The sequence below is a fragment of the Dunckerocampus dactyliophorus genome, chromosome 14, assembly GCF_027744805.1.
Source record: "Dunckerocampus dactyliophorus isolate RoL2022-P2 chromosome 14, RoL_Ddac_1.1, whole genome shotgun sequence".
Taxonomy (NCBI): Eukaryota; Metazoa; Chordata; class Actinopteri; order Syngnathiformes; family Syngnathidae; genus Dunckerocampus; species Dunckerocampus dactyliophorus.
Window position 1 is genome coordinate 19,534,532 of NC_072832.1, and position 17,737 is coordinate 19,552,268.

General features: G+C 41.1%; 1 protein-coding gene across 1 annotated transcript in view; it reads left to right on the forward strand.

Annotated features, from left to right (window-relative positions):
- The window catches only part of b3gat2 (beta-1,3-glucuronyltransferase 2 (glucuronosyltransferase S)), a 71,498-nt gene that overhangs the window by 31,071 nt on the left and 22,690 nt on the right, over positions 1 to 17,737 (forward strand). Inside the window, exon 2 of the mRNA XM_054799589.1 lies at positions 5,702 to 5,846. Within this exon, the coding sequence (XP_054655564.1) occupies positions 5,702 to 5,846 (145 nt within the window). The remainder of the gene's footprint in view (positions 1 to 5,701; positions 5,847 to 17,737) is intronic.

The following is a 17,737-nucleotide window of genomic DNA, read 5'->3' on the forward strand; positions in this document are numbered from 1 at the left end:
ATTGTTATTTTTATACATATTCATACCGGGAGAAATGCAATTTCATTTGCCTGCACTGCATTTGTACGTCGAGCAATATGACAATAAATCTGATTTGATTTGATTGAGTGGAAGAAAATTGGGCGGAAGTCACAGAAAAAAAAAGAAAACAAAACAGAAGAAGAAAAAAACAAACAAATTTCGCATTATGTTGGAGTCGCCGGTGAAGTTAAATGGAAAGACGTGCCAGTGGAGTTGAAATCAAAAGTGTGGACTCACTTGGACTTTTATAGCGTGGATGAGTCCAAGAAGTGTCTCACGCAAATCCGACACACGTGCGACACGACAGACATGGACAGCCATGTCGTTCGTCACCACGAAAATTGTGCCTAGTAAGAGAATTGCAGATTTTCGTATATCAAATGCTAAATGCTGTGTTATTCAATTAAGAGACGTGTGTTTAGTTTACATCGTTTATTGTCACCATTGTCGTGCTGCTCAATCTTATCCGTGTCATTCTCTGTCTCTTTTGGTGAATACATCACTAATACTACACTACACTTAATATTTATTTTTGCTATGCTTCTACTTAATAGATTTGATGTACTTGAGAGTCATGAGATGTTTTCTGAATGAGTTTAAAATAGTGTCACTGTTTGTCACACACCTATCCTGTTTTACAGTTATGTTGCACAAAAACAGTCTCATTGTTTTTGCAACCTTTCTGGTTGCATTCTGGTTAAAATATGCTGCAAAATATTCACCCATTTTCTCTACGGCTTGCAATCATTACGATCACGGGTAAGCTAAAACAGTGAATATTTGGGGGGGTTTGTTTCATCTTATCACCATATTCAGATGTTGTTATTGTGAGCCATGTATCGCAAATCGTATCGTATCATGAGGTACCCTGAGATTCCCACCCTATTTTCTATGCTACAGCTACGAAAATATTCAATTTATAAACAAGGAATTATAAGGAATTACTTACAAAATTACAAAAATTCACTTGTCACAGTGGCGCCGGGTACCAGTTAACCGCCATAAACGAGGGATTACTGTACACGCTTGAGCTTCCACCAGGGGTAGCGGCATCAAAACCCTATCCATTATTATTGTTGTTATTACACCATGTCTTTTGAATTCAACAAAGAAGGGGCAACATGGCACTATAAACCAAGGACTGACATGAATATTTGATGCTCTACACTTGAAGGCATGTGTGGGCACTGCTGGATACCCATATGGAAATGTAAAAATGTGTCAAACTACCCTGTGCTTGGAGGTTCCATATTCAAAGCAGGACTTCACCACTAATCCGAAAACAACCATGCTTCAAGATGATCTGGGAACGAGTGAGCGCCTCTCTTTCTTCTTCGTCTTCTTTGATTCCACAAAGCAGAAGAGCCTGAGTCTTTGGAGAATGACCTAAGAGAGAAGGCCAGGCAGCAGCTGCACAGAAACCAGGGAAGGAGATTTCAGTCTGAGTGAGAAGAGAGAAAGAGCTTCAAAGCAGTTGCCATCGCTGGGACCTGGGGGCTGGGAGGCCCTGGTTCCTTGGTGCTTTGGTAGGACACAGGTATTAGGGGGCAATATGCAGTAGGGGAAATAATGGTGCAATGCCCTGCTGATGGTATTTTTTGATTATATAAAAACTGCAAATTCATTTGTATTTGATTGAGTTAAATTAGATGTTCAACCAAGCAGCCAAAATTCTGAACCCCACGGACGTACCCATGGAACACAAAATGAATCCTGTCCTTTCAGCAAGAAGCTTGGTGAGAAATTGGTAGATCATAGAAGATAACCAGATATCACCTCATGGAGTAAGAATGCTTCTGAGAAAGGTGAGGGATCAGCCCAGAAGTATGGGAGAGGAGCCTGCAAATGATCTCAAGGGAGCCGGAAAAACCATTGGTAACTTTGCTGGGTCGCGGATGGGTCTGCCACCATGACTTTGGCCGAGGCAACAAAGGAGTGACTCAAGCAAAAGCTTGGATTGACCTAGACAGTGATTGTTTACAAAACCTGTGGATGGAGCTGAAATTTTGAGGAACCTGATTTTGGCATCCCCCAGAGACCATGGCGCTCTTTGCATTTGCCTATACCGCATGTGTCAAACTCGTGCCCTGGAGGGCCGAGACGCTGCAGGTTTTCTCTCCAACCAGTTTCTTCAGCAGGTGATTTAATTGATGAGCTCCTTCCCTCAAACGGAAGGTGTTGATCATTAAAATCACCTGCTTTAGTGACTGGCTGGAAAGAAAACCTGCAGTGTCTCGGCCCTCCATGGCACGGGTTTGACACCCCTGGCCTATACAGTAATCCCTTGTTTATAGCGGTTGATTGGTTCCAAACCCAACCTTGATAAGTGAATTTCTAGATAGATGATAGATAAAACCCCTGTAGTCACTCGTATTACCCACTATAGTAGACATAATAAAAGAAAATAAGGCTTTTAAGATAGAAATAAAGACTCATGCTTTTGTGTGTTGCTGTAAATCTATTCCAATTCTTGGGGAGCTGAGTTGGGGCGTGGGGGTTTACAGGAAGTGACGTCAGAGGTTCAGAGTTGAGTTTTAGGTTGGCATGGGATTATTATATTGGGAATTCTTGTGCATGTTTTGAGATCATTCAATATATTTTGGAAAACAGTGATAGCGTAAAGCCACGAAAGTGCAAAGTGGCGAGGAATACTGTATTGGCTAATGGGTCGGCCGGCTCTGGTGCCACGAAACTGTCATGTTGTCCGCAGGACAGGAGTGAGCACTTCCCGTCCTCCTCTCTTATTTTGGAGTGCTGCACATCTGCTTCTGCCTTCTGCACTTCTGCCGCTGTCTCTGCATACCGGGGGTCAAGCATTCGACAGCTCCTCAGATCCTGACAGAAACCTTCAGGATTTGAAAAGTATCTGTAAAGAGGAGTGGACCAAAATGCCTCCTGAGATGACCACATGTCTGGCCTCAGTGCTTGCTAGTAAGGATTTCTCTACCAAGTTCGAAGCCACATTTTGCTTGGGATTAAATATTTATTTCTAACAATTAAATCCAAATTAGATTTTTTTTTTCTTTGTGTTGGTATTGTTTCACTCTGTTACATTACCAGAACTAATATTCAGGGTAAAACTTACAAAAACCGTACAGGATCAGATAATGATTCCCCCCAGTGCAGCTGAAAAGGGAAATTAAAGAGAAGAAGGAGCTAAAGTAAAGAAAAGTTTCTTGAGTTGAGTGTGAATTGCTGAGATGTTTTCATTGCCTTTTGTTAAGTAGTTTGCAGGATTATGCAAACACCTTATAACCAATGTCACAAAGCTTTGTGGATGAGGGCCATAGAAGAACCTATAACATGTTGGTGCAGATCAGGGTAAAGTTGTGGAACGAGGGATTCCACTTTCGCATGAGTCTCCACAAAAGTCAAAAGGGCTCATACATTTGTCATGTCTTGTGGTTCATGTTTGTAATTGAAACTTACAGTGGTTATCGAGTGCAGACATTGGTCATGGTGGGTTGGATGCATATAATATGTCCCCTGTGCATTCAGCTTTTCTCCAGACGTCCCACCGCAGGAAACTTTACAACCTCTACATACTCACTGAGAGCGCATATTTCCTGCAGCGTTACAATATACTGTAGAACACTGTGTGATGTGAGGATGCAATCATGCAATGCTACGTACTGATGGGTTTGTTTTTTTTTTTTTTGGTCCGTTGTGTCATGCGCGCCTGCCTGGAGGCTGTTTGTGTGAGAGAGCATCAGTGGGTGGCTAGGATTGGAAAATAGAATAAGACACACAATCACGGTAGGATAGGCTACAAGCTGTGTGTGCGTGTGTGCGCGCGCGTGTACGCGTGCTCGCGTTAGACGCAAGATAAGCCTTAGCTTTGTTCAAGCTGGCAAAAACAAACAGAATGTACCCATCCTCTGGATTTCTATTCACTGGCCACAGCAGCATTAGGTGCTGCTGCATCACAGAGATAACTGGAAGCTAATGTATTGCAAGCACAGTAGAACCTCAGTTAGCGTACGCCCTGGTTCCCATAATGTAGCGTGTTCCCTGTTAATGTCCAACTGCATTTTTACTGTATTTTATTTGATCACACAATCTCGATCAGTTTGCTAATACATGGAAACAGGAAGTGGAAGTCAGCTCTAACATTTCTATGATGTCATTTGTCTGTTACGCCACAAGTCTCAAAACTGTTAACACAAAACACATTTTTTATAGATTTACATGCAGAAAACCATTCTAAGTGCATATGAATGATGAATGAAAGGATTAAATTAACATTTAAGGTTACTTTTACCTTCAATGAAGACGTGATTGTTGCCAAAGACAGCAAGATCAACACTGACCCATCCTTGGTGTTTTGCTAGGAGTTATTTCTTGATTTCAATAGCGTTTCTCACCTTCTTTATCAAAATGTGGGCACTTGCAACTTCTGGCTTATAGAGACTTGAGGGGCGAAACACTATTGACAAGAAATAACTCATAGCAAAATGCAAAGGTGGTGTCCATGTTGATCTTGCTGCCACATCGTCTTTGGCAACAGTCACGTCTTCAATGAAGGTAAAAGTAACCTTAAATGTTCATTTATCCCTTTCATTTATCATTTGTATACATTTAGTATTGTTTTCTGCATGTAAAACTATATAACTATAAAAGTGTTTATTGTCCTAACATTTCTGGCTTTCTGGATTGGATGTAGATTATTTCTTATGGAAAAAATGGATTTGGTGAGAGTATGTTTTGGTTAGGTGTGACTTTCTGGAACGGCTTAATGATGCTAACCAAGATTCCACGCTACCTTATTTAAGGTACTTATTGTCAGTGTTGCCTGAATTACCTGTAGTCAGCCCTAGGGTTGGGTATAGTTTACGTATTATCCGATACGAGTGCCATATCGGTACTTTTGAAACCGATATCTGGTGTTTATATCTGGTTGAGCTGGTACTTAAAAAAAAAAAAAAAAGAAAAAAACTTACTAATTTTGTCACAAAACAATGCTTTTTTGTTTTTAGAAATTTTGTGAGATGCAAGTTGAGCAGAATAGTCATTTAAATAATAGAATAATATAAATAAAATCATAACTAAGTCATAAATTCATCGATATGAAATGAAAATCCACAACAAATTTTCATAATTATCACAGAAAAATCTGCAGCAATACACAACGCAGGGTATGTACACAAAATATTGCACGATTCTCCGGTAGTTTAAGTGCAGACGATCACCTTCAAGCATTTGTTGCAGGTGGCTGGGTCAGAATGCTTTGAAGTATCTGTACAACCAATTTTTCAGCGTTTCTGTCTGAGCATTGCCGCTAGATGCACACCGTCATGTGTGCAGGTGGAAAAACTAGCATCAAGCGTAACACCGTCACCGCAGTTGACTCGGCGGTAACTACACCTCATTTTTGCCTCATTTCACTGCCACAAAATGAATATGAATCACTCATTTAGCACCAAAATAGTTGCTTAGTTTTTTGATGTGGTTACTGCTGCTTACATCAGCGCCGCTTTTGGTGCGCATCCCTAGCCAGCATGATAATGCTGCACTGAAAGGAAACTAAATATACAGTATATCAGAAGTAACGCTACGTTTAGGCATGTCAAGTTGGGTTGTGTCATCCTGTCCAGTGCACAATTCCGATAAAATCTCTCTATTCTGTTAAATTAAAAGACGCACAATAGTAAAGCCTAATCCATTCTTTTTTTTTTTCTAGATGCGAAACACTCGAGGAGTGTCTGTATGGCCAGTGGGCTTTGTGGGTGGCAGAGCATATGAGCGCCCACTAGTGTCAGGGGGCAAAGTTGTGGGCTGGTACACCGGCTGGAGACCAGATCGACCCTTTGCCACTGACATGGCAGGTAAGAGGCTATGGATACATTAAGATGTTTGTTTTTGTTTTCCCAAATTTTTTATTGGATAACTAATAATTTGACCCTAATTTTGAATGCTACAGTGGTTTGTAACGGGGTATCTGCCACTGCCAGGACGACGCGTACGATAATAATGGTGGACCAACATGTTGCATGTGGCAGTGCTAAAGTTACTGTTCAACCTTGTGTGCAGTCTTGTGCAAACTTTGCTCCACTAATATGATTAGACATGATCATGATGATGATGTCACACTGGCTCATACGTGAATAAACTTGTTTTTTTTAGCTTCCCATTATATCATGACATCCCCTTCACGTTGGCGTTAGTTATTGATATCCAACTGACATGTGCAGCAAAATAATTATTAATGCCTGCAAATTAATATGCAATATACTGATGTTCTGTTAGACCAAGGGTGTCCAAACTTTTTCCACCGAGGGCCACATACTGAAAAATGAAAGGATGCAAGGGCCACTTTGATATTTGGTAAAGCAACACATGTAGATATGCTAAGAAGTTCTATATAGTTCAAGAAAAAACTGCATCTCAGCTTTTATTAGTATCTTATTAGTATCAATATTGTTTTTTTGCCTTGTAATATTATTACTTACCACACACGGGTGGCAACATGGCCTCTATTCCATTCATTTTTGATGGATGCCACGCAATAGGGCGACCTTCGCTAGACATCGTCCAGCCAAGCGACACGCAAAATTCGTGCGTGTGAAAGTTTGTGCCCTTGCATGTCATCGTGCACACGCTGGCTTGCGACAGGATGCTAATCAGTACGCTCTTGCGGGTAAACATGCGGGGGAAATAGTAATGCTTACTGTTCCTGGAGATATTTCACATTTCTAAAAAAGAATATAGAAATAAAAGAAAAAGCAGCAGTATGGGAACTCGGCACCAGAGTAAACATATCGGGTAAGTTTACATTAATTTACACGGACATTTATTTTCAATACTAGCAAGATCCAGTACTAGCAAGAGTACTCGATCAACACCGGACGCTTTTCCTCCTCTGAACTACTTTGATACCCCAAATACACTCCACATCTGACAGCCAATCAAAAACCGTGGCAGACTCGTACTATTCACCAGTGTAGCTGGTCACAGTAGCTCGTTGCCTCCCGTGTGCAGGGTTTGCGTTGGCAATGAGTTTCGCCAATTGCAGTTGTTTGTCGCCTCCCGTGTTTGGCGCCCATTATTTGTTGCTTAGTTTGTTTCTCATAATATTATGACTTTCAAAGACTCATATTTTTTGTTTAATATTTCAACATTATGCTCCTGCTCTTCCTAATATTCTGACTTTATTCTTGTAAAATTACAGCTGATTTTTCCATTTTCACTGTTGTTTTTTTAGTTTCCTTGTTAAATTATAGTTTTAGAATGTGCAATGGTTCAATTGCAGAAAATGGTCCAGAAATGGCTTTGGACACCCCTGTTTTTGCTATACAGTAGACGCCCCTACAAGGTAAATAATCCGTTCTGAGAACGTTTACGTTGTAGGGTTTTTACGTTATACGAAGCGTAAAACACATGTAAATAGCCTAATCCGTTCCAAGATCTTCCCAAACTCACCCCTTTAGCACTTTAAATATTCAAGAAGAGATTTCAATGCGTGCGAAATAGTTTAAGGGCGACTACGATGACGAAGGGAGGTTGAAGGGAGAAGCCTGTCTCTCACACAAACTCATGTATGCGCTGTATAAGTCAGCCAATGACATGAGAGCGTAGGCGGTGCCCCGATAATCAGCCAATGAGATGAGAGCGTAGGCGGTGCACCGATAATCAGCCAATGAGAGCGTGAAGCGTCAGAAGGCGTCACCAAGTGTATTCTGTTAGTCATGGAAAATGTTCCCCTCTCTCTGTCGCGCGAGCTATTCAAATCGAATTCTTGAACTTGCACCGACTTGACGCTTTACGTTATATGGAATTTCTTACGTAATACGATGCAAAAACTTTACATAAATTCTTTACGTTCAGTGGAATTTCTGTTTTATTTTTTTAATACTACTGTATTATTATTATTATTATTAATATTATTCCACCTTTAGATTCAGTGTAATAACTCATTTTCACACGCACATAACGCGATCAGACTTGTGCAACAGTTACGTATGACAGTATGAGACATACTGGAAGAGGCAGACACACACACAAGTTGTGCAATAATCCCTCGTTAATTGGTTTCAGACCCAACAGTGACAAGTGAATTTCCGCGAAGTAGGATTTCTTATTTATCAATTTTATATTTGAGTAGCTATGGCATAGAAAACCTGTTTACGACCTTCCTAATATGTTTTTTTTAAAAACATTATTAGAGCTCTATAGACATGAAATATCACCTCTGTAGTCACCTTTACACCAATATAGTAGACATAATAAGAGAAAATAAGACATATCTCTCATATTTCACTCACACCTCACTCTTCTTAATTCCTTGTATTTGTATATCTATTATTGTTATGTTATTATGTATTTAATTTTTGCCTTAAGATGTTTTTGTGCTTACTGTGCTTACTAATAATCACCACAAAAAAAGCACAATTTATTCACGAATATGTTTGAAAAACCGTGAGAGTGAAAACCCAACATTCGAGCTGCAATGTGGCTCTCTCATTCTCTCACACAATTTTGACTTTCACTTTCCAGAGGGTCAACTGCTATAGAAATAATGTGTACTTTCATTCTGGGCTCGTCGGCCATCTTCCTTGTCGACATAGAGCTCAACGCCGCAACCAAATATATTTCTCTCTTTGTATGAATGCTTTTGGGAACACAGGTGTTGCACAGCATTAAAGGCGCCTCGTGGCGTTTTAGACTGCAGGTGCTGAGGCAAAAAAAGTCATGCTCAGTAATCCTCTAAAGTTTTGTTTGACCTTTGATGCAAATTGTACCCCATTTTCTCCATTCTCTAATTTGGTAGAACTCAAATTGTTGACTGTCGAGGTTCCACTTTGTTTTATTATCTCGTGAGTCCACTGACCAGTTAATGTGAGTGGCCAGTGATGGCAATAATCTTAACCACACAATTAAGACTCATACATTGACTGATTTGGTCGAGGCCTTAGGCTGTGTAATAATTGTGGTCTGCAAAACAGGATCATTGTCTACCAGACTCTTTGTGTGTGGACAGAGACATTTATTATTTATTACTGGATCACACACGCAGGGCACACGCTCTCAAGAGGTTGTCCTTAGCAACAAGGTTGTTCTGGTTGAAAGCTGAATGCAAACTAACTCATTGGGAGCGTTTTCTTTCCCATTGCATGTGTTTTTTGGTGTTTGTGTGTTTGTTAGGGATTTCAGAAGATCTTGTGTCACAAGCTCTTGTGAGACTAAAACTTGGCGAGATTTCTTGTTTGGAGAAAAACTGTCTAGCAAGAATAGCAGCCAGAGGCTAATCAGACTGTGAACCACGGCATTGCAATTATGAATGATAATAAACGTAGTATGGAAGCGACGGTGTGCAAGGCGTTATTTGAACCGCACATTAAGTGCTTTAAACACATTTAGGAGTTAAACAGCTGCGGTGCGTGTTAACATCCAAGCAGAAGCTGTAGTACAGTAATTCTACATTTGATCAAAGTTACTTAATATTTATCAGATCAAAACACGTAGATGTACAGACTTGTCTGCAGCCTTAATCACCGTCAACATGAATAATGGCAGCATCAGGTCTGCTCGGAGCAGAAGTCTGTCTACACTTCACCGTGGTGGCCACAGCAGGTGGCTCCCTCCGCTCTATACTACGGTTCTCCTGACCTTCGGGGTGGGCACCATGGCTGCCCGGAGTGTGTGTCCGACATGACGGTGTACTGTGGCGACCATAACTCCACTTCATAACACACTTCACACTTCATCTCCACCTCTGATTGTGCAGCAGTAGTGGAATGCCACTTTGAAAGTTCTAAAACCTCCACCCGACAGAGACAGGCACACTCCTCCTTCGCCTCGTCTTGCTGTGTGTCCAAACTGTGGCGCAGCGACCATTTGTGGAACGTAGCTCATTGCATAAATAAAATAATAATAATAGCAGACAGGAAGAATTGCCTATGAGAAAATACATGTCACAAACGGCAATTCTGCAAATTTACAGAATGAAAGATGACATATTAAAGGAAATATTGCATTATTATAATATACTATTTATTATTATTATAAACTATCATAACAGTGGTTTACTTGGTCTCCAAAAATGTAAATTATTTAGCGTCAGTTTGTTGGACAATAAACATTTCAAAACGCATCTACATGGTTTTGTGTAAATAAAGGTTTCTTTGTCCAGTCATATTTTTTCATTGTACTTAATATGAAAATCTCATCTCGTTCTCGTGGACCCAGTCTCGTGTATCATAGTCTCGTGAGTCGGGGGTCTCCTAAGGAGTCTCGTGACGTGTTTATGCGTTTCTGTGTTCGGAGTGTTTTTACGTTGCTGGGCGGTCCTTCACATTTAAAGGATTTATGTTTTGGGCTGCACCGTGCTCTAGTGGTTAGCATGTTGGCCAACACAGCAACAGTCTGGGTTTGATTCTCCCTTGGGCATTTCTGCTTGGAGTTTGCATGTTCTCCCCGTGCATGGGTTTTCACAAAACATGCAGGTTAGGTTAATTGGCGACTCTAAATTGTCCATAGGTATGAATGTGAGTGTGTATGGTTGTTTGTCTATATGTGCCCTGCCATTGGCTGGCGAGTCCAGGGTGTACCTGCCTGTACACCCTGGACGACCTGCTGGGATAGGCTCCAGCATGCCCCCGTGACCCTAAAGAGGAGAACCGGTATAGAAAATGGATGGATGGATGATGGATGGGTGATTCTCGTGAAAGAGGGTGCCGTCACTTCATGGGGCATGACAGTGACCTGACCTGAATCCTTTTGAGATGCTGTGGCATGACCTTAAAAAGGCGCTTCATGCTGGAAAACCCTCCAATGTGGCTGAATTACAACAATTCTGCAAAGATGAGTGAGCCAAAATTCCTCCACAGCGCTGTAAGAGACTCATTGAAAGTTATTGCAAACGCTTGATTGCAGTTGTTGCTGCTAAGGGTGACCCAACCAGTTAGTAGGTTTAGCGGGCAATCACTTTTTGTTTCCCTTTAGTAATAAAAAGTTTCATTTAAAACTCCATTTTATGCTCAGTTGTGCTGTCATTGACTAATAATTAAATTAGTTTGATCTGAAACATGTGACAAACATGAAAAATATACATCAGGAAGGGGCAAACACTTTTTCACACCACTGTATACTGTACATTGAACATTGAATACACAGGAGAAACAGTGTGGAATACTTCGTGTGTGTTGCGTATAAAACACGATCTGATGTCAATTTCAGCCCGTTTGCGCATGGCCATTTTGTGACATGCAAAAGAGTGTCATTTAGTTATGTTTTCACTCTCCTTTTTCGATGGAAGGCAGCTACATTATCATTCTATCATGATGTCAGGGTAAACGTGAGAACACGTGATACTACCAGGAAGTGTGAGGAAGGCTAGGACCGTCTGAATTCACAAGGCTGGTGGCGGCTGGAGAAGGAACCTGCGAACATCTGGCCTTCTTCGACCGGGTAGGCTACTGCCCTAGTCAGCTGCAGACCCTTAAATTAGGCACAGCCAGAATGTTGAAAATTGCGTTTGAAGCGTGGTCCATCCACTAGCTCTGTGTTACGTGTAGCATACGTCGCCATTACGTCACGTCCTGGTCAGCCCAACAATGGAAATGGTAAACTGTGAAGAAAGACTTTATAGAAAAAGCCTTACCATCATAAATTGCAATAGGGTGCACACTATGATTTTTCCATGAGTGTTTATGTTTATGCACAGAAAAGCTAAAACGGTGAGGCACTGAAGCACAGGGAAAATTTAAAAATACTTTTTTCAAAACCTTTAACTTAAAACTCCTTTATTTACTCATATAAAGTGCAAATCAAGCATTTATCGAAAAATATGTAAAATTAGAACATTTTTTTCATGCTACAGTTGAGATTTCAGTAAACGGTGCCCTGCTGCCACGAAATATACCAACATGTGCTATTTTCTCATCAACTGAAACAGAACAAGTGATACTTCATTTGCAAATTGGTTAGAAAATAACTTTAATTCTTGCTTGCTATGTCATGCTTAATTTGGTACCCGTTTCAGGAGAATGACCGAGATGCGAGTCGTGAATGAGTCGTTCAAAACGTACATTTTTTTTTCTAACTTGGGACTTACGAGTACTCATCGCCGTTAACTCCTTCACGTACTTACCCCTGTTACCGCTAGCTCCATTAAAAAAGGAAACAGGTAACATTTCATTAATTGTGCAACTGTTACTCTAACCTTATTTGTATAAATATATTAGCCCCGTGGAAAAAAAGAACCAATCTGCTTCTTGCCTCAAATCAACTCTCCTTTCTCCTTCCTGCCTGAGCTGCATCACCAAATGAACGATTCAGTTGCTTCACTGACTCAAGTTTCAGTGACTCACGGTTTGATGGCGACACGAGATTCTCAGACTCACTGCTGCCCGACAAAGATTTGAGTTTCACTGACTCACAGGTTGAAAAAAATTCAAGATTCATTGACTCACGGGTGCTTTACAAAGACTTGAGTTTCTCTAACTCACGGGATGCCGAAAATTTGACTTTGACTGACTCACGGGTGCTCGATGAAGACTCAGCTTTGACGACTTTCATAAGTTTCTGCGTGCGCTCTGTGACAGGCGACTCGAGTGAATCAGTACAGTACTTCATCATCACCATCATCAATAAAGCAGTGTTTTCCTCATACAATAACTGTCTGTTGGTAACAGCATTAGTGTTGATTGCGTGAATGCTTTCAAAACACACAGAGTATGTACACACACAGCTGATCGCACAGCGGCTGACTGCACATGCGCTCACATTATCTCACTTATGCACAAATCGGCTCCTGGGATTGTAGTTAATTAAACCCTCATAACAACAGAGAACATCTTTTGTCATTCTACCACCTTTCTTGCTTCACCACAGGATCCACTGCCAACATTCAATCTCTCCCTAACATCCCTTTTTTTCCTAACGTTCCTCTTGCACGTTCATAAACCTGCACACACACCCTAATTATCATCATTACATTTACTCTACGCTGTGGCCTTAAACTCACTGCAGCATTAGGAATCACAATAGGGTGCATGCAGAGCACTGAGTGAGTGCCAGTGCTTGTCCTAATACACTGCTGCATTGTTAGCACAGAACTGAAGCTGCACATTGACAATGCGACCTCATTGAACTGTACACAAAGGGCCCTGGAACATGTTTGTGTGAAGTATTGTTCACTTTTGTGTGTGCGTGTGTGTAATTATGCGTATGAACACACGCACGCACACTCAATTTCTGCATCTATTGAGAAAGACACGCAAGGACACACCTGCCAGCCCTTGAATTGAATTGATACAAGTAGACGTGTGTACTGTACGTGTTTTGGGGAACATCTATGGGGAACTTCCATGGGGAACTGCCAAGTGAGATCGTCTGATCTCACATGGCAGCAGTAACTCTGCAAAACAGGGTGACCTGTGCATGCACAGCAAACACCAACACACACCAACATTGATGATGACAATGTCGACGCTCAAGTGCTACTTCCTGCCTGAGAAGTGGTCCCAGGGAAGCGGACATGAAAGCGTTTAACCTTGAGCGACCTCATCGTTTAGATGCTGCTCCCCAGGCGGTGAGATGTGAGGAGGTGGAGGATGGAGATCTGCAAGAGCGGTTAGAACATCTACTCCCACATAGCAATGCCGTAGTCTGGTCTAGTCGTGTAATAGACTACTAAAGGGCTTTGGTGGAACATGCTCATCATGGAGGAGTGCAAGAGGATGCTAGAGGCAGCCTGTGAAGCTCTAGTGACCTCCATGCCCAAGAGAGTTAAGGCAATGTTGGAAAATAATGGGAGCCACACTAAATATTGACACTTTGGGCACAATTTGGACATTTTCACTTTTGTACTCACTTTTGTTGCCTGTGGCTTTGTGTGGACTTATTTTGATGGCATAGTGAATTTGCACAATGTGTCATTTTTTACAGTCTTGTCCTCTGAAAAGATAGAACATATTTTCAGAAATGTAACGGGTGTACTCACCATTGTGCGGTCCTGAACATCCACATGAAATCAGGGGCAAAATAAACATTTGTTCCATAGTTAAAGGAAATCTGTACTTTTGCACATCATCCACAGTGCTTATGTGAGACATGAACACGTCTTTCTCTTTTCTGTGCCTTCTAAAACTATGCAAACATCTAAAAATAGACAGCCAAGAATGCATTTTTGCCTGTAAAGCCTTCTGAAGAAAACCTCCAAAAAGCGCCAACGACGCTCCATTTACATAATGTGACCTGCATATTAACCAAGCTTGGTATCATTATTGTTATTAACATTGTTATGACGAAGAACTACATTACTGGCGTAGTGACACCACGCAACGACACACCGACTTGCTAGCCAGCTAGCGACTAGCTTCACTACACACTACACACTCACAATGCTTCAGGCCACTTCCGAAATGTAATGTTTTTATGCCGCTGCAAAAGTGAATTTATTTCAGGAATTCAATTCAGACTAAGAGATCAATTACAGGCTCAGGTCTCAGGTAGTTTTTGCAGTTCACTTGCTGATTAGAGTGCATACCAATAGTTTACACCATTGAACTTTTGACAACTTAATGAGAGCCTGAATTTTGCGTTTTTATTAGCTGTAAGCTATTAAATTGTTAAGAAATTAAGTACATTCTTAAAATATTTCGCTATACAAATAAAAGTGTCACATTTTGAATTGTAGTACTGACATAAATGAACTTGATGAAGATATTCAAATTTATTGCGATGCACCTGTATGTTGCCATAATATTAAATACAGCACGTGGAGAACTGCCACATACAATACAGTACATGCATTTAGTAGTGCCGTGACTTGGTTTTTGCAGCTGCACATCCTGTATTATAAAGGCTATATTGCTCATGCATACCTAATGAAGTGTGTCTGGGCCTCTCTCAGCCTGCATTTGGGTGGGAATGAGAAAACCGAATGTACAAAGTGGGGATGTTTGTTACAGCTGACCTGGCTTTAAAACTGAGAAAACTTCAGCCTACAGGGGGATGATAAGCTGAAACTATTTGCATGGCCACACTTTTTCTCCCTGGAAGACGCACGCTGACATATTTCTCAGAGGACCGCTGTCTGCGAGCCATGTGTCAGTAGCTCGCCGTGGCTGTCGTCAACAACATTCCACTCAAGAGAGGAGGAGAGGGTAATGAGAGGAGGTCAGGATGCTGAATTACTCAAGGTGAATTCCCAAACTAAAACGCTGATTGCTCAGGCATGCTACCTCCTAACCATTTGCATAAAGAAATATTCAGTAATTACGTACAGACCTTCCCTGAACGATGCAACAGGTTGTGATGTTCTTGTCGTATGAAACATCTCTGCTGCCTTTTGAGCAATTGTTGTGGAGACTATATAGAGGGCAGATTTCCTCAGAACCTTGTGTGTGTGGGGGGAGGGAGGCTTGGTGCAGATACAGATCATTCTCTTTTCACTTTATTCATTTACAGTCCACTTGCATAAGGGCAGGTGAGGGAATGAGCCACCCAGTCTGGCAGACGGTGTCATCATTGATACAACAGGAGAGTTTATTATTATTATGCTATAATTAAAGCAGACTGATTTTTTATTTGAAAGTCACAAAATATGTTTGGATTGTTTAGTCTGCCTGCATTTAAGTAAACAACCACAACAAACAGAATGTAAGAAAATATATTGGCTGACACTTCATTTCCTGACATAAAACACAGTACCGATACACTCCCGATCAAAATTTGCAGAAAGTTGAAAAATTGCGAGAATTTAGATTTTGCACTGCTGGATCATAAGGGGGTTTGAAGTAGAGCTGAAAAAATGCAGAAATAAGAAATGGGAGTGAAACAAAAACTAATTTGAGTCAGCAAGTTATTGCAAAGAAGCATTAAAGTGAAATGGGCTGTTCATAAGCTGATCAAAAGTATAGGACCGTAGATTTAAAATACCCTGAAACCCCGCTAAAGTAGAAATAAAATGTTCAAAAAAGGACTCGGTAATGGGGAGCTGTGTCATTCTTGTTAATCACCTCAAAAATTGTTTTAGGCATGCTCGATGCGAGTGTTTCCAGGAGGCTAGTGGGAATATTGCTCCAGGTGGTGAAGATGGCTTCATGGAGGGCATCCACTGTCTGGAACTGATTTCCATTTTTGTTAATTCCCCTTGCCATCCATCCTCAAATGTTCTCAATTGGATTTAGATCGGGGGAACACGCAAGATGGTCCAAAAGAGTGAGGTTATTCCTCTGGAAGAAGTCCTTTGTCAGGCATTGTGAATTGCAGCTTTGTCCTGTTGAAAAAGGCAGACATTACCACACAGACGAGGGCCTTCAGTCATGAGGTATGCCCCCTGCAGCATCTCCACATAACCAATCTGTTGTTTGACGCCCCTGCACAACCTGAAGCTCCATTGTTCCCATTGAATGAAAAAGCACCCCAGATCATGATGGACCCCCCCTCCACTGTGCCGTGTGGAAAACATTTCAGGTGGGATCTCCTTGTCATGCCAATAACGTCGGAAGCCATGAGGACCATCAAGGTTGCATTTTTTTCTCATCAGAGAATAAAACTTTCTTCCACCTTTCATCATTTCATGACTGCTATTATGTGTGATTGTCATTGACAGCTTTGTCATTGTGGTTGTTGATATTGTTTTGTCCTTATGTCCTTGTTCGTCTTTGTGGTTGTCACAGACATTTATTTGCTGATGTCGTCCTGTATGTTTCTGTTGTTCTATCACAATTGTTGTTGTTGCTGCTGTTGTCTTTGTCTCTTGTCCCCCCCCCCCGTTTCCTTTTCTCTTCTTCTCTGTCCCCTCCTGCTCCAGTCCGGTCGCTCCAAATTTGCTTTATAACAAGCATCAAAGTCAAATAAATTTTGTATGACAGGGGAAGTGTATATCACACTTCTCCCTGGCAGAGTAAATCTGTTGAGCACTTGACGGCATTTAGATCTACAATTCTATCTATCTTTAAAGGCTGGACAGGACAGGAAAAGAAAAAAAAAAAAAAAAAAAACTTTCTTCCACCTTTCAATGTCCCATGTTTGGTGCTCTCGTGCAAACTTGGGCAATTTTGACTGCAAAAAAAAAAAAGACAGGCAATTTTGACTGCACTCGGCACTAGTAATAACCTTCATTTGGGCCAAGGATAGTCCCGTGTCTTGTATATCTATATTTACGGTGCCATTTTTTTGGGGTCTACCACTTGACTTTTTTTGTTGTATAACCCTCAGGATCCTTGAAGAAGTTTCAAATGACTGTCTTACTGCGTCCAACCTCAGCAGCAATGCCGCGCTGCAAGAGGCCCTGCTTATGCAACTCAACAATCCGATCGCGTTCAAAGAGAGAAAGATTTTTTTGCCTTTGCCATCAAGAGATCATGACAGAAACAATATTGAATCCACATTTTTGCCAAGCTTTTGGCCTTTTAAGGCTGTGGTCTTAAACCTTTGATCAGCTGATGAACGGCCTGTTTCCTTTTAATGCTTGCTTGCAATAAATTGCTTACCCAAAACTTTTTTTTTGTCACACTCCCATTTCTTCTTTTTGCATTTTGAAGCTTTACTTTGAACCCCCTTAAGATCCAACAGTGCAAAATGTAAATTCTTGCAGTTTTTTAGCTGGTCTTAAAATTTGGATCAGGAGTGTATTATAAGCTTTATTTTTCTGGATTTATTTTTTTATATTCAGTGTGTTTCTGTTAAAATAAGCCTAGCATCATGTTATATGGGCTGTTCACGTCCTTGCATCAAATCATTGTTTCCCCACTGTATACTGTATGTT